Source organism: Gavialis gangeticus, unplaced genomic scaffold, assembly GCF_001723915.1.
Source record: "Gavialis gangeticus isolate Ggan-Ray unplaced genomic scaffold, GavGan_comp1, whole genome shotgun sequence".
Classification (NCBI taxonomy): Eukaryota; Metazoa; Chordata; order Crocodylia; family Gavialidae; genus Gavialis; species Gavialis gangeticus.
Window position 1 is genome coordinate 15,058,033 of NW_017729015.1, and position 23,304 is coordinate 15,081,336.

Genomic DNA, 23,304 nt, shown 5'->3' on the forward strand with positions numbered 1-23,304 from the left:
CCTAAGGTACTCAAGGAATTGGCTGAAGTAATTGCAAAGCCATTGGCTATAATCTCTGAGGCTTTATGGAGGACAGGTGAGGTCCTAGGAGACAGGGAAAGAACAAGGTAGTAATCATCATTTAATAAAAAAAAAAGAAAAAAAAAGGAGGACACAATGCAGAGTCCTGCTTTACCAGCTAGCAGATAGTTTCCATAGGTTCACCAGCAGCAGCTACAGATAAGGACCTGTCAACATTTGTCTAAGAAACTCTCTCTGACTAGTTCATAACTAAACTAAGACAACTCACCACGGTTAAAGGTTGAAGGGAAAAGAACCTAAAGCTGTATTTGAGAAATATCTGGCCATCTAATTAAGTTGGTCAGGAAGAATACACACACAGGACAGAGTTAGCTGCATGTACACATGAAGGGACAACATTAACTCAATGTTGCCTTTTGAGAACTAGCTAAATAAGAGGGGTTTGTTTGTTTTTTTTACTGAACCTGTTCTTTAGCTCCAATACCCATTTTCAAGTTGTCCCTCACCTCTTGTACCAGTGAGGTTTCACTTGCAAGAAAAAGCAAAGTAATGCAGAGAAACCATCAGAGAAAGTAAATTGAAGTTTCTCTCCAATATTTCAGATACACTGATTAAGTGTTACAAGTAGCATTATTTTGAAAAGGTTTCAGTAAAACAAAGTTTAGGATTATTTAAAAAAAAAAATAGAAGAGAAAACCATAGCTATCTTCTGTTTCGTACCTGGGCCACATTTACCTTCTCAGGGCAAATTATTTCCTGAACGTTCAATACAAACAAACATCTGCTAATTCAGCGGATGCCAAGACCTGTCTTAACACAGCCTGCCTTGGATCCCACAGCTGTGCGCTGTGCACACAGCACATTCTGTGCTGGTAAAATGCTTATCCATGCAATTATTTTGGCTGTCTGGTGCAGCAGTCACCATTGGCTCATTCCCTTCTGTTTTAGCTACCGAGAGCCTGTGATGTGATCTCATTTTTGGAAGGCACAGCCACTTTGCTGATAATGCTGGCTGCAGAGGGAGAGGAAAAGCAAAGGTTTGCTTCTAGGGAATTCAGCGTCACTTGGTATATTTGTCTTTCACCAAATTCAATCCTGTTAAGGTTTGGGTTGAGATTACACACAGGCCTGAGGGAATAAAACACAGAGGTTGCCATTTTTTCTTCAGCCAATCCCCAAAGACACACTTTCACCTTAACTGTCTGCCCGAAAGCTTGCAATTAAAGAGATTTTTTTTTCGCAAAAATCTAGTTGGTCTAATAAAAGATATATCACCTCTACCATGAGTCCGGATTGCTTTTTCCTTTACCAATATAGCTACAACCTGGATACCTTCATTACCCTCCTACATTTTCAAGTCTTTTCTGTTGCTTTCTCCACAGAGCTGCATGCTTTGTGCAGATGTCGAGTATCCCAGCATAGACAGGCTCTAGCATCTACAAAGGCATAATAAAGGCCAAGCTGACCTTAGCTGGAGTAGTATAATGGCACTTAAACCAGGGGATTAGGCCGCTGTCTAAAACAAACACTTAACACTCGGTGTTTGTAACTGCTCCAAGCATTTCACCATTCCAGGTTGCCTTGAAACTCCTTCCCCAAGAAGACTACAAGGGATAAAGGCCCACCATTCATCTTTGCTAATACCCAGTTTGTTAAACTCAGATAGTGTTGTATATGCCCACCACCCCCAGACTTTAGGTCATCCTAAAGTTTACTTGCCTTCCGCAATGGTTTGTAAATTGTTTATTGAACAGATATCCTATTTCCATGCCTTTATCTTGACCCTTTTCCACGCTCATTCACAAACAAGTGTTCAGCCCATACAACCATATACAAAGCAAAGTATCCACCTAATTGAGCTGCCCAAATTTTTGTCTCAAGTAGTTTCGTTTCAGCATGAAGTATGGTGCACTACTCTATGTTGTGTATGTACAGTCTGTGCAGCACGCAGCTTGCTGCACAGGGCTGGACATAACACACAGCACTGCTCTGCTGTACACAGCAATACCTTCAGCTCTGTCCCTCTTATGTTAACATTACCTGCACCAGCTCAGCTTTGGTATATCCAAACTGAGCACTTAACTACTGCCTCACTGATCTGCCAGTGCAGGTTTTTTTTTATTGTTTTTTTTTTTATATATATAAAATGTAAATCCTAAATTATTCTATTCAGCTGCTTTCATCCAGAGAGCTTAGTTAGCTGTGGTCATAAAGCAGTTAACATGGACCAGCAGGACACATGAAAGGGGACCTGCTCCCCCTGTGTTTGCCCTGTTTTGAGAAGCTAAGTGATGGTTTTCCAACCTCAATTCAATTCAAACCTCTGGTCAAAAGTTGACATCCAAGTTGTGATACGTCATGCAGCGTCCCGGACAGCACAGCTCCATCACTACCATGTTCCTGCTCTCGGCGCTGCTTTTTTTAAGTCGTGGTTTTACAAACAAGCGGCATTGGGAGGTGGAATAAAAGATCCCGGAAAGGCCGTTTTGCCCAGGTGGGGCCCAGAACTAGTGGCCTGCAACTAAACCGGCCTTTCCTTTGACACCTTGCTCGATAGTGCTGTCATCAAGAAGTCGGCCCTGGCTTTCAAGAGGGGACGGACAAACTGTGGTACGCTAAACGGGGTTGCTTTGGTTTGTCCTCCAACCCCCCCCTTCAGCCTCACTCATTAACGGCCTAGAAAAGGCAATCTCGCCTTCCCTTCAAGCCAAGCGAGAGAAGATCAAGGACACGCAGCACGATGCTCCTACGAAGAGTGACCTGTCATCGTCTGCTCGCTAGACGGGTTTCCCTCGCTCTGTGCTGTACACGCGCTGCTGGAAAACAGTGTCCAACTCCAATTTACATACAGGGAACCCACTTTCCAAGAAGGGGAGTTTGAGAAAGCTTCAAGACAAGTGAGTTATAGAAACGAAGATACAAAAAAAATAAATAAATAAAATCAGGACATGCTCTGAGACCTCAACCATACCAACCCCCAGACTCATTTCAACCGCTTGAACAAGACCATTTTGAGGCTCCCCTGCAGCGGACGGCGCATGGCAGGGGCGACCATTACTGTCACGGAGGTGCGTTGCAGGCAGCGAGGTCCGCGTGGGAGGCTGCATTTTGATGCACGTCCCCCCCCCCACACGCAATTCACTGATGGCGTGAGAGCCGGTTTACTTCACAGGTAATGAATTTGGGGTAGAAAGAGGGTCGGGGCATGAGGCCGAATTCGCACATCCAGGCCGAGGGACACCTGGACTCGCACACGGGTATTTTACTCCCTTTCGTCTCCACAGAGGCAGCCCCACGCAGCGACTCTCCGCCCAGCCTCGGCCCCTTTCCTGAGGGCAGAGACCCGGGAGCCCGACGGGACCGGGCCGGAGAGCGACGGTGGAAAGAAACCAGCTCGGTCCTGCTTGCCCCGGGGCCGCGGGTTTTTTTTAAGAAAAGTTCCCGAGACCGGGATCAACCCCCGCCAAGGAGGCGCGTGCCGCTCGGCCCAGCCCGGCCCGCACCCCCGGGGCAGGCCTAGGCCGCGGCCTGCGCAGGAGTCTCCGTGGGAATGAGACAGCGCCCCCGGGGCCGCGTGCACCCTGCTAACGGGACCCCTCCAGCTCCCACCCGGGTCCCGGAGCCAGCCCTCACCCATCGCTGTCTCCGGCGGCTCCTGACGCTCCGGCTCGCAGGCGGCGGCGGCCACAATATGGCGGACGGGCAGAGAGGGGGGGGGAGAAACGGCGGCCGCGAGCGGACAAACCTCCGCGCGACGCGATGCGGACACCCCTTAAAGGGACAGCGCGCCCCCTGGCGAGCATGGGACCCCTGTGACTTGGGCACGGAGGGATGAGCTCTGTCTGTATGGAGCTATATATACCGCGGGCAGACAAGGTTCCTTGGGTGAATCGGATCTCTTGTATTAGGCAGAGGGATATTTTTGTCACATTATGACAAATGAAATCCACACCTGAAATGTATGCAGGAAATAGACATTCATAGAATGCAAATGCCCAGGGGTTGGTTTTTTTCTTCTCATTTAGAGGCCCCCTCATATTGGGCTCTCGAGGGAGAAGGGGCTCCCCAGGGAGGTGGTGCTGTGCCCTACCCTGGGGGTCTTGAAGAGGAGGCTGGGCAAGCCCCTGGCTGGAGTTGTCAGACCCCAGCGCTCTTCCCTGCCCCGGGCAGGGGGTCAGACTTGATGATCTGCTGACGTCCCTTCCGACCCTAACACCTATGTTATCTCTATTGCGAGGCCCTAAGCTGTAGCTTAAGTAGTTTAAGCCTAAATCCGGCACGGTGTGGGCATCTCCGGCTCCCACGACATCTATGCTGGGCACCGCCGGGCATGGGCCGACTCCATGGACACTGCAGGGCAGGGCCCTGGTCTCAGGGACCAGGCGAGAGGGAGACAGTCCCCAGCTCCAGCCGGCTCTTGTCCACACCCAAGGGGGCAAGCGCTGCTAACCCAACCGTGCTGCATGAGGCTGTTTGTCCACCAGGGCCTGGTGCCAGAGCAGCAGCTTGCTGCCCACCTGCCACATTTCAGGGGCACCTGCCACCTGAGCCAGACTGGAGCAGAGCCCAGGGGAAAGGCTCCTTATCCCAGGACTAAGCCTAATAAAGAGAGAGAGATTTCTGCCTTTACCCGGGAACTGCCCTCCCCCCTCCCACCTGAGAAAGGTACTGATGCTCAGAGCCAGGGTAAATGGCTGTTTGCTTTGCTCTGTGGGCAGAGGGAGATGTATATGGCTGATGTGTGCTGGCAGAGGCAAAGGGTGCTATTAGTTGCTCCATTTCTGTCCCCACTCCCCCCAGCTGTGTGATGCTAGCAGTGCTAATCCTGCTGGGAAAGGACCATGCCAACTCACTAAGGCAACTGGTTTCTGCCCCATCCCAGCCCAAGGGTGGAGTGGGAGCTCCGAGGGGGCCCCCTCAAAGCAGCTTCACTTGGTGGAAAAGGCTGAGGCAGGCCCCAGCCTGGGGAGCTTTGACACTGCATAGCAAGGGGTCCAGGGGGGAGAAGGAGCCTAGGGGTGGCTCTCCCCCCTGTCTGTCTTCTGCGCTCAGAGCAGAACCTGCTGTAACACCTCGAGAGCAAGCAGGCAGGTCGGTGCTGACCCACAGACCAGTGAGCCAGCCCAAGCCTCCCCCAGACGGTGTGGAGAGGAGGAAAGCAGGAGCAGCATTGAGGAACAAATCAGATGATACCTTCCCAGCTAGAAGCAGGAGCTTTCCTTATCCCATATATGACAGGGGCTGCATCTACACGAGACGCTGACTGTGCAGTATTTGCATAGGTAAGTACTAAATCACTGCGCAGTTCCTGGAGTTAGCACGCAGTAGCATTGCTGAATGGCTTTTAGGTAACGCCAACTGCGCAGTAGTGTCACACCATGCTTCATGCCATGCAATGCTACCATGTAGTAACGAGCTACCGTGCAGTCAGAGTCTCATGCAGACGTGGCCAGGAAGTTGTAATAATTACCCCACAATATGCCTGCGAGAACGCCTCCCCCCCCAAGTCTGCTCCATGCAGTCAGAAGACTCTGGTGATCATAGGACACAGCTTGCTCCATCTGGATGCCTTTGCACAGCAGGATTTCTGAGGAGGGGGTGACCTTTAGCACAGGGATAGATACAGGATTGGTACTGGCCCCTGTGGTTTTAGTGACCTCATCAATAAAAATGGGATTATTGGAAATTACACATGAGTTGGGAAAAGCAACAGAGTTAATACAACTGGCAGACTTTGGCCAGGCACAGGTAGCATGGCTCCTGCACATTCTGCTTTTATTGAGTGCAACAGCACCATGACAGTGATGGACCAATAGCTGCATAACTGACAAATCTCAAAAAAAGAAAAAAAAAAAAAAAAGGTTACCTGTAGGGAGCCATGATTCAAGGGGGGAAGGGATCTCCCATGCTTCCTCAGGGATCAGGACAATATGCTTTGGCAGTGACCAAGTGTTAATTTGAAATCAATTGTGGCAGATGGCAAATAATGAGAACAAAGTAGTTGAGAGCCTCCCGTCACAGGAGACAGGGGTGAAAGCAGCCCCTAGGCACATTCTTACACCAGGATCCCTTGCTGTGCAGTGTTGGAGCTCCCCAGTCGGGGACTTGCCTGGGGTCGATTCCAGCCTTCTCCACCAGGTGAGACTGCTCGTAGGGGACCTCCATCAGAGGGCCCCAAACACTCTCACCCTCCATCCTTTTGCTGAGACAGGGCAGGAGCCAGCTGCCTTAGTGAAGCACCTGGTGCACCCATTCAAACATAACGTAGTTAAAGGCAGCTCAGCGCAAGGTTCATATGTCCTGGAAAAAGAACCGCAGGCCGTGCCTCCAGGCTGCAGCACTGGCTTCTGCAAGACTACCACTCTGAAGAGGATGTAGGGATCCTAATGGGCGTACAACTCAATGTGAGATTGCTGAGCAAGGAAGCAGACATGAGGAGGATGCTACACATGGCATCAATGATGTAGATATCAGGATGCGGCACCCCATTTGGGCATCTGTATTAAAAAAAAAGTTTTGAAAAATTGGGGAGAGTGCAGAAAGAACCCCTGAATGATTGAAGGGCTGAAGGAGGTGCTGCATAGAGACATCCAAGAGACTATTCAAGGCAATTTGATTTTCAACATATAAAAACCTTCCTGGTGGGAGAAGCAAGATACTAATGCTTCCTCCAACGTAGCTGCAAAGGCAGAAGGCAAGGTAGAGATGTACCTTATAGACTATCTGAATCAGCAAAGGCCAGAACAAGACCCAATGGCTACAAGCTGAAGTCAGCCGAGTTCAAAGCTAGGATGAAGGCACCAGTGTCTGGCAGCAGGGGAATCAACTGTTGGAACAAACCACTGAGGGGAAGCGCCGACTCCTCCAGCCTTTGAGGCTTCAGAGCAGGACTGCATGGCTTTCTAAAACAGAGGCTTCAGCAGTGATAGCAGGACAAAACATAACCTGCCAGCTTTCCCTGTGGAAGGAGCTTTGACAGACTCTTGTCTTTGCATTGCCAAGGTCACACCGGATGATCTAATGATCCCTTGTCTTGGAGAAGAGAGGAAGGAAATCCAAGATGAGCATACAGCAACACAAGGGGGCTTTTTGCACACAGCGCTAAATCCAATGACATTACCTTCTATTATTCCTATCCACTCCAAAAGTAGAGCCATAGCTGGATTAACCCTGCCCGCTCCCAGTCCTGGTTCAGACACTGGGTGCGGGGGACAAAGCTCCCTGTAGTCTCTGGTACGAGATGGTATACATCTGCTGCCAGGCTCCTCTCTGTCTGAGTTTTGCTCTCAACCCCTGGGCAGCACTAACCAGGGACATTAAAGCAGGAGCTGCAGGTTGATGGAAAAATGGAGTTTCTGTGCCAGCTGCTGGCAGGCAACCTTATGCTCCACAGCCCATCCTCATAGGCAGGAGTCCTCCAACCCCCAGCACGTGGGAGCTGGTGAAGATGTAATTTCATTGGAGTGGCACGTGGCCTGCAGTGCCAGGTTTCCCTTTGTATGGAGCTCTGACAGGCTCTCGTCTTTGCATGGGGGGCAAGATGGCAGGAAAACATTTCAAGTCAAATGAGGTAGACATGTCAGCCCCCGTACCCGTGACAGACCTGCTACTCCAACACCCGTTCATGCCAGATAGAGCAGAATTAAATGATGGAAGCCTCCAATTTCAACAGGCGAGGAGCTGGCAACTGCTAGCTTAATGCCTTTGGCCAGAGGCAGAAAACAAGCAGAAAGGAGGCTAATTATCACAGCAGAAGTACTGCTTTGACCACAAGGAGAAAACTTGTGTGTGTGGGAGCTGGACCTCTCAACTTGTTGCCACAAAGTCCCACTGGACCCGAGAACCATCACAAATCTCCCCCTTTCTGCTTAAGAGCACCAGACATGGCTGTGACGTGCTCTAAATACACACACTCCATGGTGTGGATGTTAAGCAAACAAATGCCAACCCACCCATGCAAAGCAGGCCTGAAATGCTGCCAAATCAGGGGGCTACTCATGCCCCTTGGTGCAATGCAGGGGAGAATCACACCCCTGGTGCATCCAAGGCAAAACACAGGCATAGACATCTCAACATCTGCCTATGAAAAGCTCTGGATTAAAGAACTTTTCTCCCCCAACAAAGGTGGTTACAAAACTCACAGGCGATTCGGGATATAAAGGATAAAAGTGATTCCACATTTGGAAGGCAGGGATGAGGCAGCAGAGCTCTGTGCCCTACCACCCAAGTGATGAAGAGCAGGGCCCTGGAGGAAACCTGGCTGGAGCAGCCTGCACACATGCTCTTATTGCTGGCTCCCTGCCACCTCCTTCCCTCCCCTGCGGGTGGGCAGCCCCTGTGCTAGTGCACGCTATGGGAGGCACCCCTGCTACCAGCCACCCATCCAGCATTCAGCTCCTGCACAATCCAAGACCACCTGCAGTCCCATCCACTGACTTAATCACACTCCAAACCTCACCCTTTTCGCTCCGTTAAAGTGATTCTCGTCACCCCCATCAGCCTCGACCCCAACCCAGGCTGTCCAGCAAAACCTCTGTGCTCAAATACATTTCCCACACTCCTCCCCATGGCTGGATCAAACCCAGCAGGAGCAGGGGAGGAGGCTGCTAGCGCTACCTATGCTTCCAGCCAGCCAGTGCAGGGTCCGTCTGATTCCTCTTCCACCAGAAAGGCCAGAGTGAGAAAAGGGAGAGCCTGGGAACCAGGGCACCCCATGCTCTGCCCTTGCAGGGGCTGCCTGCCCACCTGCTGAGTTGGACACCAAGCGGATGCTGCAGGGCTGGAAGAGAGAGGGTGGGAACAGGAGGGTCAGGCTGGGGACAAACCAGTGTTCTAGAAGGGCATTGGGAAGCAGCCCCTGGTAGTCCAGCAGGGAGAGACACCCATAAGTTGAACCCAAAGACTGTCAGGAGCAGGAGCAAATCATACCAGCTTCTGACGGAGCCTGGTACCAAAGCCTCTGGAGCAAGCCAGGACCGCACAAGCAGTGCCCTCTGCCAGGCAACCTCTTCCACAAACCTGGAGCTGGTCGTTCCCTGCCGAGACCCTGGGCACCAGGCACAGGCGAGGCCCTGCCAAGTCTTTTGGCGGGAGCCACAGCAGAGGACCCCAATGCAGAGGAACATTCTAAGATGTCCTTTTATTAAAATGTGCATCACCGTTCTGCGTGGCGCCCTTTGCTGTTCTCTGGCTGCCGGGGCGTTGCTGGCGGCAGCCTCCGCGGCCTCAGCACTCAAGCCCAAATTGGGGGAACCGCTAGGTAGTCCGCGGCCTGCGGTTCCCACCCATGGCAATGTAGACGTCAATGGGGACGTTGGGCAGCGTCAGGCAGTGGCACCCTGGGCATCTTCTCAGTTGCCTGCACAATGAGAGTGGGGGTCATGAGAAAGGGGACCTGGATGATTCCAGCCTCCCAGGAGGCCGGTGCAAGGTTGCTGACATGTTTATTTGGATGCAGAGAAACATGGGCTGGCCTGGCAGTCTAGCAGCTGGCTCCCGCCATGAGGGGCTGGACTGCGTCAGGGGACCAGAGCCCACCCGGACAGGGCAGGGAGGCAGCAGCACTCAGCTCAGACAGGTCCTTTGTGCCCTTTTCCTCTGGCTTTATGCAGAGGAAGGTTTTATGGGATCTGGCATTGCACCCCTACACCAAGGATACCAGGGTGGCAAGGAGAAAGGAGCAGAAGCCCGAGACCAAGCTGGAATATACTGCCCATGTCCACCAGTAGAACAAAGGGAAGACCCCTCAGATGCCCCTCTGAGAGGGGCCGGCATTGTCAAACTCAGCGCTCGCAGGGAGGCGGATCCTGCACAGCGCCTGCACGTCTGAGGAGATAAAGGCCACGGGGTTGGGTCAAGACCTGAGCCCACACGGGTGCTGCCGGGGGCTAATATGGCAGCTCCCAGGCAGCTGCCTCAGCACAGCCGAGCCACCCACCGGTCACAGGAGTCTTGTGAGGCCTGACCAGGGTCTCGTGCTCTGCGGCACAGCTTAGTGAGAAGGCAGGGTGGCAAAGATGAGCGTGGCAGGGCCAGTCCACTTCTGTAGAAACCTGGTTCCATTCACACTGTTGCTCTCTGCCCAGTGAGGGAGACACCAGTCCAGTAGGGAAGGGACCTCCCACACAGCCATCCTAGCCCTCCTCCAGCTCATGTAATCCTTTTGCTAAGCCAGCAGCCCCTTCCCTGCTCCTCATCACTGCACCCCTTGCGCCCTCTTGTCCGCCACCCACAGGCTCCAGACCAAAGTCCTGAAGCCCCAAAGTCAAGGGGACTCCACCAGGGGTGCATCTCATCTGCTCCCAGCACTGAGCTGTACTAAAGCAGGTACCCAGGGAGGGCACACTACACAGTTAACCCTAACCCAGCCCTGCCCCTCTGGAGGACAAGGCAGCAGTAGGCCTCTTTCTCCCCTGGGCTTTTTTCTGTGCCCAGTCTGCAGGAACCAGCCTGGGCTGTTAACATGGTTTGCCAGAGCTGAATCAGGCAACTCTTGCAGCCAAGAGACTGCCGCAGCCTGCCCAGGCTGGGCTGGGCTGGCCTCCCCTGAACAGGAGCAGCTCCTATGGGGTTATAGCTCCCTTTCTCCTTTCTTTCCAGACCTGAGATGCCTCTGTGGCCTCCTCCCCAGAGCTCGGGAACAACACAGCTGGACCAAGGAGACACTGAAGAGCAGAGGGAAAGGGTTGAGACTCCTAGCCCCCCCCCACCCCCGCAGCAGGATCAAAGGGGGCAATTGATGAGATTAAAATAAGGCAACACCCTCCCTCTCCACAGACCAGAAGAGCCCAGGTTTCTGGAAGGCGGGGATGTATGTGAATAACCTAAACACAGTAGCTGCCCTTACAGCAACCAAGGGGATGGATCCAGGGGAAGCAGGACTGGTCCAGCCCAGAACCCAAGTGCTCACTGGGGGTCACTTCCCAGCCTCTAGCCAAGAGAAGCTGCATCCCCTGTGCACAGGGAACGGCTGGCTCACATGCACACTCAGCTTCAGGCCCCCCACCACTGCCCGTACCTTGCTGCAGTGTGCTCAGTGGCAACTGGCTCCAGGGTTTCTGGAGTAGCTGCCAGGCTGGGGGAATCTCCTGCCTCGATGGGGAATCTTCGAGCTTGTGGGGTCTCCTGAGAGTTCATGTCCTAGCCCCAGACATTTGATGATGAGAGAAGCAAGGTAAGTGTGGGTGACTTGGCAGGGCGGGAGCTCAGCCCCACCCACCCCCTCACCTCCCACACCCTTCTGAGGCCTGACTCACTTTGCAAAGGCTTGGGAGGATTCCCAGGAGTACACCTGGCAGTCTGGGAGCCTAGTGCAAAGGGCACCATGCGAGCAAGGCAAGCAGGAGGCAGAGAGCCTTCTGCATTGTGACACGGGAGGGCTCCTCTTACATCACAAGACAGCTGGGGCATGGCAGGACATGGCCTTCTCTGCATTCCCAAGCCTATAACTTAAGGCCTGGGGCTCTTCCCTGGAGCCCCCAGCACAGACCAGGGCTGCTGTGTTGGGCACCATGCTGCCACACAAAGCCACAGCTCCTACCCCAAAGAGCCTGCCAAGTGTAAGACCACAGCTGGTTGCAGACAGGGAGCACAAAGAAGCTGAGGCCATGTTGACTAGCAGGGTAGTCTTAGGGCTCCAGACTTACCTGGTCTTGATCTAGGGCTACTTTCAGGCCAGATCCCACCAGCCTGAGAAGGCAGATGGGAGCTGCCTCTGTTCCCCAAAGGCTGAGGAAAAGGTCTTACCTTGCAGATGCCGAGACCAAAAGAATCTTTGAGGTTGATTTGTATGTTCCCTCCTGGACGCCAGTCCCTGTGGGGATCCACCGTGGGGTTTAGAAAGGGATCCCGTAAGCCCTGCACACTGAACTCTTACTCGGGCTGGTAAACTAAAACGGAGCACAAACACAAAGCCTGCTCCACAGGGCGTTTCCCTCCCTGGTCCCCAAAAGCAGATCACAAAGTCAATAGGGCAGGAATCATCTTTGTTCCACCTCTGTGCAGTGCCCAAGATGGGCAGCCCCTCGATAAAGGAGGCAGTGTAGCCTAGTGAATAGCACAGGGGTGGGCAAAATGCGGCCTGCGGGCCAGATGCAGCCCGCCAGGCCATTCTAGAAAATTAATATTTGTCTGCCCCTGGCTGCCTGCCATGCAGCCCTTGATGGCTTGCCAAAACTCAGTAAGCGGCCCTCCGCCCAAAATAATTGCCCACTCCTGGGATAGTACCTGGGCTCAATTTCTCACTGGGCTGCTGGGTGACTGGGCAAGTCACTTCCCTCTCTTCGTACCTCAGCTCCTCCATCCATGAAATGGAGAAAGGTTGACACTAGCCTCTTTTGGCAACCACCGAGACATACAGATGGGGATGGTTCTGTAAGCACTAAGTGTTACTATGACAGAAGTAACCCACAGACACCCCTGCCTGTATCAGAACCATTAAAACATGGGGGGAAGGAACCTCGAGAGGTCATTTCTAGCCCAGCCCCCTGCTCAAGGCAGGATTGTCCCAGTCTAAATCATCCCAGACCCATGGTCATCAAACACGCACTTAGCTCCCAGTGACGGAGACCTCCCCTCTCCTCCCTCTCCAAGTAGCCTGTTCCAGTGCTCAACCAGCCATGTAGATCTTATAAAGACTTTTCTAACTAACAAGTCTCCAGATTACAATGGAAGCCGGTTACCCCCATGTCCACTAGGAAGAGGACAAGACCAGACCCTCCAAATTCACTTGAATCTGATCTTGAAAAATTTGCCCACTCCACTATAAATCCACAGCGGGGGCAAATATATGGGTTACATTAAGAGTTACAAAGTCTGTAACTGCAAGGTGTAAAAATCCCTTACCCCAAATCCCCACAAACAGGTCCCTGGAGATTATCCCATCACTGCCCTGGTGCGACTGCCCAGGGCTGCGGGCAGGTTAAGCAACTGCCCATTTTGGGTACTCGCCTCCCATGGCAGTCCTCCCCTTTGACTCATGAAATACAAGGTTGCATCATAATAGGGGCTTTGCATTTTGATGTCCCAATCCAGCTGCCCCCTTAATCAAGGGACTTTGTCTAGGCTGGAAAATAATCTAGGATTCAGGGCTGCAACCGATGCAGGCCTGGATCAGGAGAAGAAGCAAAGCACAGAGATGTCATATCAAAGCATCTACATGATGACCTGAGAGAATGAGTGGTCCAAAATTACAAGAGGAGATGGAGGAGTTTTTACTCTCCAATGGCTACCAGCTGGGAAAGACCATTGGGGAGGGGACATACTCAAAGGTGAAAGAGGCCTTCTCAAGAAAGCACCAGCAGAAAGTGGCAGTTAAAATTATTGATAAAAAGGAAGGTCCAGAAGGTAAGAGGCCTCTCACGGAGAGGGCCACAGGCTAGACAGTTGGGGAAGTGGTCACTATCTACAAGTTTGTTACTCCCGATTGAAAATATAATTCAGCTTCCCCCAAGTGAATGGATATTTAAAAACCAAAACACACGGACTAAGAGATCAAGTTCCTAAGGGAAAGCTGGTCCTTCCTGAGCTCCGCCAGGGTGGGGACTTCCCCTCTCACTAAGGGGCTAGTATTAATAATCTGTCCTTAGCTTCCCAGCACCTCTCAGCCTGAAATAGCCCAGTGGGTGGAGAAAGGGCTCATTTTCTTGGAGCAAATGGTTGCATTTGCAATGTCAACATCTTTTAAGACATTCGCCAGTGAATGGTTGCCAGCCCTGGTCTCTGCACAGAGGTGCAGCATCTGTGGGAAGTGGTAGAGCACACATATTCCTATCTTAGTTTGTCTTCCTGGGCCTGGAATGAACCTGCCTTCTCTCTTCTCAGAGTTTATCCAGAGATTCCTGCCTCGAGAGCTCCAGATTGTCAAACGCTTGGATCACAAGAACATCATCCGCGTGTACGAAATGCTGGAGTCCGACAGGAAGATCTACTTGGTGATGGAGCTAGCAGAGGACGGGGACGTCTTTGACTGTGTCCTGCACGAAGGCCCATTGCCCGAGAGCCGCACCAAGGCGCTCTTCCACCAGCTGGTGGAGGCAATCCGTTACTGCCACGCGTGCGGTGTCGCGCACCGGGACCTCAAGTGCGAGAATGCCTTGCTGCAAGGCTTCAACTTAAAGCTGACAGATTTTGGGTTTGCCAAGCAGCTCCCCAAGAATCGGAAGGAACTGAGCCAGACGTTCTGTGGCAGCACTGCCTATGCAGCGCCCGAAGTGCTCCAGGGGGTGCCTCATGACAGCCGTAAGGGGGACATCTGGAGCATGGGTGTCATCCTTTACGTCATGCTGTGCGCTGGCCTTCCCTTTGATGACACCGACATCCCCAAGATGCTGTGTCACCAGCAGAAAGGCATCTCCATTCCTGGGCACTTGGACATCTCAGAGGAATGTCAGGATCTCTTGAAAAGCCTCTTGGAGCCAGACATGATACTGAGACCTTCCATTGAAGAAGTCAGTTGGCACCCATGGCTGGTGAGCTCTTAATAACTCTCTCCCCAAATAAAGGGGACAGATGGCTTCCAAAATGCTGACATATTTTAATGGTAAGCTAGGTTTCCAGTCTATCCTCACCTCCCCCTCCACAACCCCATGCCCCAGACACAGGATGGCTGGCCTCCAGAGGCAGAGAGGGAGAGTGGAGGGGCTGTTCCATTTCTCAGACCTCTCTCTCATCACATTTCATTCAAAACAAAACCACGTGGCCTGAAACCCCTTCATGCCATTTGCTTTGTAGCTAGAAACAAGAGCATGTGAACCCAAGCGCCCTCAGTTCTCTCCCCAAGCACCTCACTGAAGCAAGGAGGCACAAGGCAACATCTGCCCACCTCCCCAAGACCATTTCTAGTGATAGTCTCCAAGAAACAACCCACTGGACAGGACAAGAGCAAACACTGAGGCAAGACCAGTAGCACTGGCTGTCCCATGGGGTAGTAGGTGCACAGTAGATCTCTGGGCCAAGCAGATATTTATGTCCTTTCATCCTAATGGTCTTTCCTATGTCTTTTGAGTAAGGCAAGCTGCAAAATGCCACATTTCTTTTAGAAAGGACAGGTTGTAACCAAAACCTGGACTGAATGCACTCAAACCTGGAAGCTAAAAACAGTCCCTGGTCTGGCTAGTCCTTGGATAGGAGACTACCTGGGGATGCTGTAGGCAGTTGCTGCTAACCAAGTGGACAGTACGGCTCCCCTTCATCTACGTTTATACCTGGATTAGGATGAAATCACTCAGCTGGGGCTCCACCAAGCCCACCTGCTTTGGAGGGGTTGGCCCTCTAGATAATAAATAAGACACCCAACACAAGACAGCCAATTCTGTAGAATTCCTTTAATCGCTGTTAACTGCAAGTCTGTAAAAGGTTCAGGAGAAAGTTATCATTACAAAACTAACAGCTGTTAGGATCTCTTTTGCCCCAGCTAGAAAATGCTCCTGGGAGATGCAATATAATTTAAAAGAGAGAATATTGCACAAACAACCAAACGGTTAATTAACTAAAGAAAGAATTACGAAGAGAAATGAAAGCATTGCCCCTTCTCCCAGCTCCAACCATGGGGCACAAGGTTCCAGCTGGGCACCTCAGTTTTAAAATTAGACTCGAGCATATACACAGGAATCTCCCCAGAGCACAGCACTATGCGCAGTTTATGTGGTTCTCAGATATTTCTAGATGGCTACTGGCCTCCTGGCTAGAGGCCCTGCTACAGAACCCCTCCAGCCACAATGGTGGACCTACCGGCAATAGGAATATTTCCTGACTTAGAGTTAAGACAGTTCCACATCCACGTAGAGGGAACCTAGCTGCATTTTCACTGCCTCCCCAAGATGCACCAATGTCAAGGACAGAGCTAGGCCACAGCAAAGACCCCAATGGGTCACTTTACACCAACAAGCTTTCCCCTGTCCCAGTGGGTGTTCCATCCTACACAGGCTCTCAGACACGGATCTGGAAGACACTATCTCCAACCCACCTACATGAGCTGTCACTCTTGTCTAAATCTCCCAGTTGGAAAACTGATGCTCCCAGGACCCAGAAGGCTTCTGTTATCTAGAAATAGAAGGAAACCCACAGCTTCAATTATGTGGCCCTAAAGAAGCAGAATGACCTAGAGATACCATGGATAAATCCAATACTCTGAAAGCCAGAGACAGTGGGGATGGTCCCTGTCCACTGAAGATAACTGTACTGGCCATATCCACTAAGGAAGAGTATTTTGTGACAGATCAGAAAGGAACCCCCTCATGGTCTAGAGGAAGGTCCGTCTAAAGCAGCCACTAGCAGTGGGGGAATGGGAGTTGGAGCCTTAGCTAGCAGGAACAGGGCCATTTTAACAACCTGTGGAGTTTGAGGAAAAAAGCGGGAAGGGAAGGTTTGGGGCAGGGATTCAAGCAGCAAAGTGAACAGAGACAGCAGTCAGCTTGTGCCAAGTCCCACCTGCTGCCAGACACCTTCCACCTCCCCCTCTATTAAGAACAGAGGAAAATGGCAGGATGTGCTGACAAAGGCTGATATAGAAGTGGTGGACACTGGACCCAACAAAGTCTTTTACACGACCGAGCTGGATACTGACAGACGCTGACAAGGACAGGTTCTGCTTCTACTATGACCTAGGTCCACTGTCCACCTATAAAAACTCACAGGAACCACGACTTTGCCAGATGAATTAAGGACAAATAAAAGTTCCTGAAACCCAGCAGAGCAGAGGGAGGCAGCACAGTTGGGGAAGCCATGGAAAGGGCAAGGAGGAAGCAACTCCCCTCTGCTTTCTGTGAGAGGCCTCTGCCTCAGCAGGCAGAAATCTGGGTTTCCCTCTAAGAAGCTGCATCCAACAGAAGCAGAAGGAAGCACCGGGACTCCTGTCTTAACAGGAGGCTAGGCCAAGTGGAGGTGCAGAAAGGGACAGGGGCAGCAGTGAATTCCCTGTAGAGAGGCCTGGCTCCAGATCAAAGCCCCACAGTCAAAAGCCTTTCCTCACAGCAGAAGGTGTAGTAGTACGAAGGGGTATTCCATGCAGCATCTCCAGCCTCTGGCCAGTCCCACCCTGGGTCAGGGTGAGGGAGTGATCTCTTGCAGGGGTTAGTTGGGCTGGGAGTCTAGAGCCTTTGAAGCTGCTGTATTGTAGGTTATACACATACACAAGCAGACAATCAGCAAACCAGCAGCTGAGAGGTACAGAATAATCCAGCCAGGTGTTCTAGTGTCCAGTTCAACGCTAGGGACCCACTGATGCCACCTGACCCCTCTCCAGCCCCCACGTCTTGGAGGGCAGTCACATTTGACCTTGCTGGTCTCTAGGACCTCGAGAGGCTGAGCCCCATCCCAAGCACCCTAAGTGAAATGCCTGCTGCCACCTCCTCCAGCATCTGAATGGGTCATGAGTTTGAGCTACCCAAAGGATTTAGCAGGGATAAAACTCCTCCAGCCCAGAGCTGCAAACCCCAGCACAGTTACACATGAAAGGAATTGTCGGTCTGTGATTTAATTCACATTGGATGGTGGAAATGAGCCTGTGGCGTGCACACAGGAAGCAGCCTCCTTATTCCCAGTCCTCCCACTCTTCGTCTTCCATCTGTGAACAGGACAGAGAGAGCCGAGAGTCAGCTTTGATACTACACCAGCCTCCCACTGGGAGCACCGGACACGGCCCTGCCACTGCACTCACCTCCCCAGACACCTCCACCTTCGAGAGCGCCAGCTGTACCTCTTCTTCTGTCATGTCCAAGTCAAAGTCCTTTTCCCAGTCCTCGCTGATATCAGTGCTGGAGCCTGAAACCACAGAACCCTAGGATTAAACCAAGGGCCAGCCCCCTGGAAGGCAAAGACACAAGCAGCCCAAGTCTCTGGGGGACTGAGTGACGTCTAAAACACCATGTGCCAGGGTCACTACTTCCTCCAGTGGAAGCAAGTCTCATCAACCCAAGATCAGTCTATGCATCTCCCTGATGAATCAGATTCCTCCACAAGCTTGGTTAGGGTGAGGGGAGAGGGAGAAAGGGCAGATAGAAGTGTCAAAGAAAAAGCTCCTCCTCTCCCCAGCAGCCCTCACTACTGCCACTGAGGTGTTAAGTAAGGGTAGCACATTCTCTCTGAAGCACGAGACCTTGGACTTCACTGAGCAGATTGAGACTTCTGGTACTGGAACTGCAAGAGACACAGCCCCTGCCAGGGCATCTGCAGATACAGTGAAGTTCAAGTCAATCTACTGCAATATCTGTGGGGTGCAGGAATGCCAAGGGCACTCCCTGCCAGGCTCCATGTGAGCTGCATAACATCAGGAATCCAAGGCAGAAGATTGTGAAGAGGTCTTAGCAAACTCCCCTTTGTTTTGATCACCCTGTGGAGACTGTGCTGGCTCTCCAGACACAGCCTGCTTACAGCAGGTGCCAGCTGTGAATGGGCACTGCAATTCTTTGCATTCAGGAATTCTGACTCATCAGTGGCCTGGCCAATGAGTGCAGTGCAGTGCAAATGAGAAGCCAAAGGGCAGGAAGTGCAAAGGCTGCCGTGTCCCCAAATAACGTGTCAGGAGCTCACTACTGGCAGATAGCACCAGGTTGGGGAAATGGGGCAAGGGAGGGGACACACCTAATTGGAACTGGACTTCTACTGAGCCTGGAGTCATCTGCTTGCAGAGGGCAAGAGGCAGGGAAACCACTCAGCTCCCACTCCCTACCCCCAGGCTGAACCCTAGCAAATGAACAAGTCCAGCTTCAATTGCTGACAAAAAAAAAAGAGTTAGAGTCACCTCAGGCAATCAGCACCTCAGCCATGACAGCGCCAGTACCTGGCACACACTGGGCTGAGGGACAGAAAGGGGCACTTCCAGGAGGTACAGGGCATGGTTCTGAGGGAACAAGAATGTCACATCCCTTCCACAAAGAAATGCCACCTCCCCCCAGCCAGACGGATGGAAGGGAGAAGAGGATGACCTGCTTTGTTCCACTGGGGCACAGATTTCTGTGAAGTCTCACTCGACCATCTACACCCAGCACAGAACAGGCCAAATCAAGTGCTGCACTGGCCCCTTCACCATTCATGCTGCCTATTCCGTATAGGCGTTCTAGCCTGGGAGTTACTGATACAAGGGCCCTGTCTCTCAGTGCTGCAAATCTCCTTCAGGCAAGGTGGTTTGATAGTGGCATCTCAGTCTCCAATGGCTGAGGAAGTACTGGACCTGCAACCTACCACCCTAAGCCTTCAGAGCCAGCCTAACAAGCAGCAGCTTCAGTGTGGTTTCTGAGTCCTTCTGACACAGGGCAAATCAGAATCTTGCCAGTTTGACCAACCCCAGGGAAAACTAGCAAGTGATTTAAATTTGGTAATGAAACCGCAGCTTCACCATACCCAGGGCTGAGCCTGCATGACCACCTCCCCACTAACACAGCTGGAGAATGCACTTGCCCCTCACTATATGACTTGCACTGAGCTGGGGGGAAGGCAGTTCAGGCATGGAGCAGAGATCTCATACTTGACTGGCCTACACTTTTCTCCATTGCAGACTGCCTGCCAGGAGCATCCACTCAGACAGGGGTACTGGGGCACAGGTTATACAGGAAACTGAGCAGCCAGAGGCTCCCAATATGGGTTAAGCAATGGAGCTAATGGGTAATCCACCAAGGAACCCCAGCTCCATGCACATCTGACTGAGCTCAAGACAGCCAGGAACACAGCATATTCACCCTGCACTGAATCTTGTGCCCTTCACTCCCTAGCACGGGTTCCCGGGGTGGCTCAGTGCTGACAGCAGATCCTGGCCCCACACACCCACCTTTTTTCCCGTTGTTGGAGGGAGTAGATTTCCCACTGTCCGAGTTCAGCTCGAAGACTCGTAAATCCATTGGCCCATCCTCTCTCAGAGTCTCTGTCCTGCCCGGGGGCTTGCCCTCTGCCTGCTCCTTCAGCCCCACTTGCTCAGAGGAGGATGCTCGCTCCCGAGCGGCTGCAGAAGAATGTGCAGACTCTGTGGGCTTTGGCTCTTCAGCAGTTGCTTCCAGAAGCCTTTGGGAGAGGTTCCTAGGCGCAACTGGCAGCTGTGCTCCAGTCTCTAGCTGCGTGTCAGGCACAGAGGCAGGGTTTGCAATCTGAGTCACAAGGGAGACACTCTCGCTGCTCGCAGAAGGGGTCACCTCCACAGGGGCTTGGGCAGCAGCAAGCACAGCCCAGCTTTCCTTGGAGGGCTCCTGGGGACTGGGAAGGGGGCTTCCCTCCAGAGTGGCTGGGGCCACTGTTGCTACAGGGACCAATGGCTTCTTGGCCTCGTCAGGTGACTTCACCCAAGGCAGCGGCGACATGCCCAGGAACTCCTCTGTGGATGGAGGGCAAGAGCAAATTTCAGCAACTTAACACAAAGCTTCACTGGGGAGATCATCACTGCTGGGAGGGAGCCCCCCTGCCCAGGCAGTCCCAGCAACAACCCTGTTAACGTCCTGCCCACTCTAGAGCCACATCCACAGAGGGGAGAGCACTAGAGCAGGCAGTGCCCTGGAAAGGAAGGACAATGTGGGGCTACTCACTCTGGGGGCTGAGCACAACAGCCAGCTGTGGCCCAAGCCTCCCAGGGCAGTGCTGGGCAGTGTTTGGCCCTTTTAGGCACAGAACATGGAGGAAAGCCGTGCCTGTCCTGCAGGGGCCAGCCAGACTCCACCCCCTCCTGGTTAGAAGCTCCCTGAGGGTATAATGATGGGGGTCAGGCAACAAGGCAGGCAGACACCAGCACTTTCACTGCAGGGTCTTGTATGTAACCCTGTCTGAAGAGGATTGCAAGCAGCAGTGCTGGAAGAATCCATCTCGCCCACACTGCAGCTCCAGCCGCCATCAGCACAGTGCAGCTGACAACACCAGAGAGAGGTCTGGGGCCCAAACTCCGGTTCCTATAGACACACCACGAGGGTGGGGAGTGTTGCAGCTGAAGAGACACCCCCTCTCCCTTAAAAACCCAGCCTAGGGCTCTCACCCACTCTGGGCTTCCCTACCATCCAACTTACCCTCTTCCTCTTCCCAACCTGGCTCCTCATGATGCACACTCTGCTCGGCCCTCTGCTTCAGGGCTTCCCTCCGAACCTCCTCCTGCATGAATCCACAAGGCCAGCAATCAGCAGCTGGACCCCCATCCCATGCTCCCAGGCCCCTCTCCTCAAGCTCCCCTGCAGCACAGCATCACCACTGGCAAGGACACAGAGAAAACGGGCTGGTCCCCAGCTGTTGTTTGGGGGCTGGCAGCGCCTGCCCTGTTACATTTCATATCCCTCCTTTAGCCAGCCCCCCACCCTGAGCTGAAGCACAACCCTCCCCTTGCATATCAGTCCCCTGCACCTCCCACTCAACCCACCTGCTCCAGCTGATGGACTCTGTAGAAGTAACGCTGCCAGAACTCAGAATGGGACACGGCTGCCGGGACCTGGCATCGTTGGAAGGAAACAAGAAGGAAGGGTCTTAATGAAGTGACCTGGGTGCAGCCTGACACACCCCCAGGGAGCTCCCTGATCAGGCCTGAAAGTGTACAGCCACCATTCTCCTGGCACAGCACAGCACAGCTACCCTCCCAGGGGCTTGCACTAGACATGTAGCTGCTTCCACAGCCCAAGGATCACTCTACCAGATCCCTCCCACAGGCTGAATGCACCACCTCAGAGTACGCCCAGCCCTGCTAGCCTAGGGGAAAAAACAGGGTCTCACACAAGTCACCCAGCTGTACATGTTGGCCTGCACATCATAATTTCACACTGTCCCACCCAGGAGAGAAACTATTCCACCCTCATTAAATCCCCAGCACTACCACAGGCGCCTGGAAGCAAAGATAACAAGCTCCTAAACCAACAATCACCCTCCCTTTTTGGTAGCACCATTCCTCAGGAGGGTGAGCGGCTTCCACCTGAGACGCGAACCCTGATGTGTGGACTCCCGGCCACTTGCTCTAATTGCTAGCCACCAATCTGGCTACCTTCCCCACCTCACAGCTTGACTGCTGGGCTCTTCCTTCCTGTCCCTCCCTTCTGGGCAGAGGCCCCCTTCATGGCAAGCTTCCTGCACTGTCAGATGCAGAGGACCAGCTGGATGTACAAGATGCACTGCACACATATTCAAGGGCCTGAGCATGCTAAAACAGACATTAGGAGCTCAAGCATAGTGGCAAAGTACTGCAGCTCACAGGCAGAAAAAAAGAGGTGCTCTATATGCTACTTGCACATGGTCGGGCTCACCTGCCCACAGTCCAGTCCCATCTGTCTCAGGCTCCAGGCCCAAGAAGTACAAGCTCCCCCACTCACATCCCCCCTGCTTCCCACACCTGGGTGATGTCAGGTCCTGTAGAGAGAGTTCAGGAACCAAGCAGTGCCTCACCATCTTGGTGTAGAGAGCCCGGATGGAGGGGCTGCTCACCAGCAGCTCTGAGATCTCCCCTTTCTTCTCCTCCAGGTTAAACTGCAAGAACCAAGCCTCAAAGAGCTCAGGAGGGCCTGCATGGGGCAAACACATACCGTGAGGCCAAAGCAGTCATGGAAAGAACCAAAACCCAGCAAGCTTAATGGGAATGATGCCAACAGTCCATCTAAAGCACAATCCTATCTCTGACGGCACCAGCAGCAGCTGCTGTGGAAGGACAGCATATGTACAGGGCATGTCTCTTGCAGTCCAAGCCCTGTCATTCTCTCTGGCATCAACCATCACTGGTTTAGGGATGTCGGAGGACACATCTCTTGACTGTTCTGTTTAACAGCTACCAAAGGACCTATCCTCCATAAATGTGTCTAATACCTTTTTAAACCTGGTTATACTACTCTGCCTCTACAACATCCTGTGACAGCAAATTCCACATGTTAACTACATGCTGTATAAAAAATAAAAAAAAACAAACATTTCCTCCTGTTTGTTTTAAGCCTGTCTCCTGTTAATTGGCGATGAGGCCCAAGTACATGTAACAGCACCAGAATCCCACAGCAGCCAGGGAAAGGCACGTGTCCATCTGCTGACCCCCTGCCCCAGCACGCGGGCTTGCTGCTTACTCTGCCCTGCCCCCACCCAACTGGAAAGGCCACCTTGGGCTCACAGTCCAAGGTGTTGAATTTTCAGCTCCAAACCCCCCAGAACAGGTTTAGCAGGAACCTGCCTGGCAGGCTTCCTAGACACAGCACTGCAGGATGCCACAGCTCTACCCTGAAGGGGTTGGGAAGGAGTGGAAGAGAGCTTGGAATTTGTTGTTCTCTGCCAACACAGGGCCCAAGGAGAGCCAGCCACAATAATGGTTTGGGATAGGGACACTTGTTTACTAACTAGGGAGCAGGCAAAGACACA

General features: G+C 52.6%; 4 protein-coding genes across 7 annotated transcripts in view; 1 reads left to right on the forward strand and 3 right to left on the reverse strand.

Annotated features, from left to right (window-relative positions):
* The window catches only part of KPNA6 (karyopherin subunit alpha 6), a 50,212-nt gene extending 46,458 nt beyond the window's left edge, over positions 1–3,754 (reverse strand). The window contains exon 1 of the mRNA XM_019512296.1: positions 3,655–3,754. Within this exon, the coding sequence (XP_019367841.1) occupies positions 3,655–3,658 (4 nt within the window). The 5' untranslated portion in view covers positions 3,659–3,754. The remainder of the gene's footprint in view (positions 1–3,654) is intronic.
* Positions 3,755–9,163: 5,409 nt separating this feature from the next.
* Positions 9,164–12,095, reverse strand: FAM229A (family with sequence similarity 229 member A). The gene is made up of 2 exons (XM_019512563.1): positions 11,039–12,095; positions 9,164–9,379 (listed from the first exon to the last, which is right to left on the reverse strand). The coding sequence occupies exons 1-2, from the start codon at positions 11,155–11,157 to the stop codon at positions 9,277–9,279; spliced, it is 222 nt and encodes a 73-aa protein (XP_019368108.1). The 5' UTR covers positions 11,158–12,095; the 3' UTR covers positions 9,164–9,276.
* A 79-nt stretch (positions 12,096–12,174) lies between these two features.
* On the forward strand, positions 12,175–15,776 carry TSSK3 (testis specific serine kinase 3). The gene is made up of 2 exons (XM_019512302.1): positions 12,175–13,365; positions 13,843–15,776. Exons 1-2 carry the CDS (start codon positions 13,194–13,196, stop codon positions 14,499–14,501), a joined length of 831 nt encoding a protein of 276 aa, XP_019367847.1. The 5' UTR covers positions 12,175–13,193; the 3' UTR covers positions 14,502–15,776.
* BSDC1 (BSD domain containing 1) overlaps positions 15,330–23,304 on the reverse strand; it is an 18,022-nt gene continuing 10,047 nt past the window's right edge. For all 4 annotated transcript variants that reach the window (XM_019512301.1, XM_019512300.1, XM_019512299.1 and 1 more), the window contains exons 6-11: positions 22,354–22,469; positions 21,344–21,412; positions 21,000–21,081; positions 19,784–20,320; positions 17,678–17,781; positions 15,330–17,584 (exon numbers count right to left, since the gene is read on the reverse strand). In XM_019512301.1, coding sequence (XP_019367846.1) covers positions 17,552–17,584; positions 17,678–17,781; positions 19,784–20,320; positions 21,000–21,081; positions 21,344–21,412; positions 22,354–22,469 — 941 coding nt within the window. In that variant the 3' untranslated portion in view covers positions 15,330–17,551. The remainder of the gene's footprint in view (positions 17,585–17,677; positions 17,782–19,783; positions 20,321–20,999; positions 21,082–21,343; positions 21,413–22,353; positions 22,470–23,304) is intronic.

Coding starts and splice junctions, on each gene's coding strand:
- TSSK3 (XM_019512302.1), top strand. CDS start 13,194: ATGAGTGGTCCAAAATTACAAGAGGAGATGGAGGAGTTTTTACTCTCC. Junction 13,366..13,842: donor TAAAAAGGAAGGTCCAGAAG/GTAAGAGGCCTC, acceptor CTCTCTTCTCAG/AGTTTATCCAGAGATTCCTG.
- FAM229A (XM_019512563.1), bottom strand. CDS start 11,157: ATGAACTCTCAGGAGACCCCACAAGCTCGAAGATTCCCCATCGAGGCA. Junction 9,380..11,038: donor ACTGAGCACACTGCAGCAAG/GTACGGGCAGTG, acceptor CTCATTGTGCAG/GCAACTGAGAAGATGCCCAG.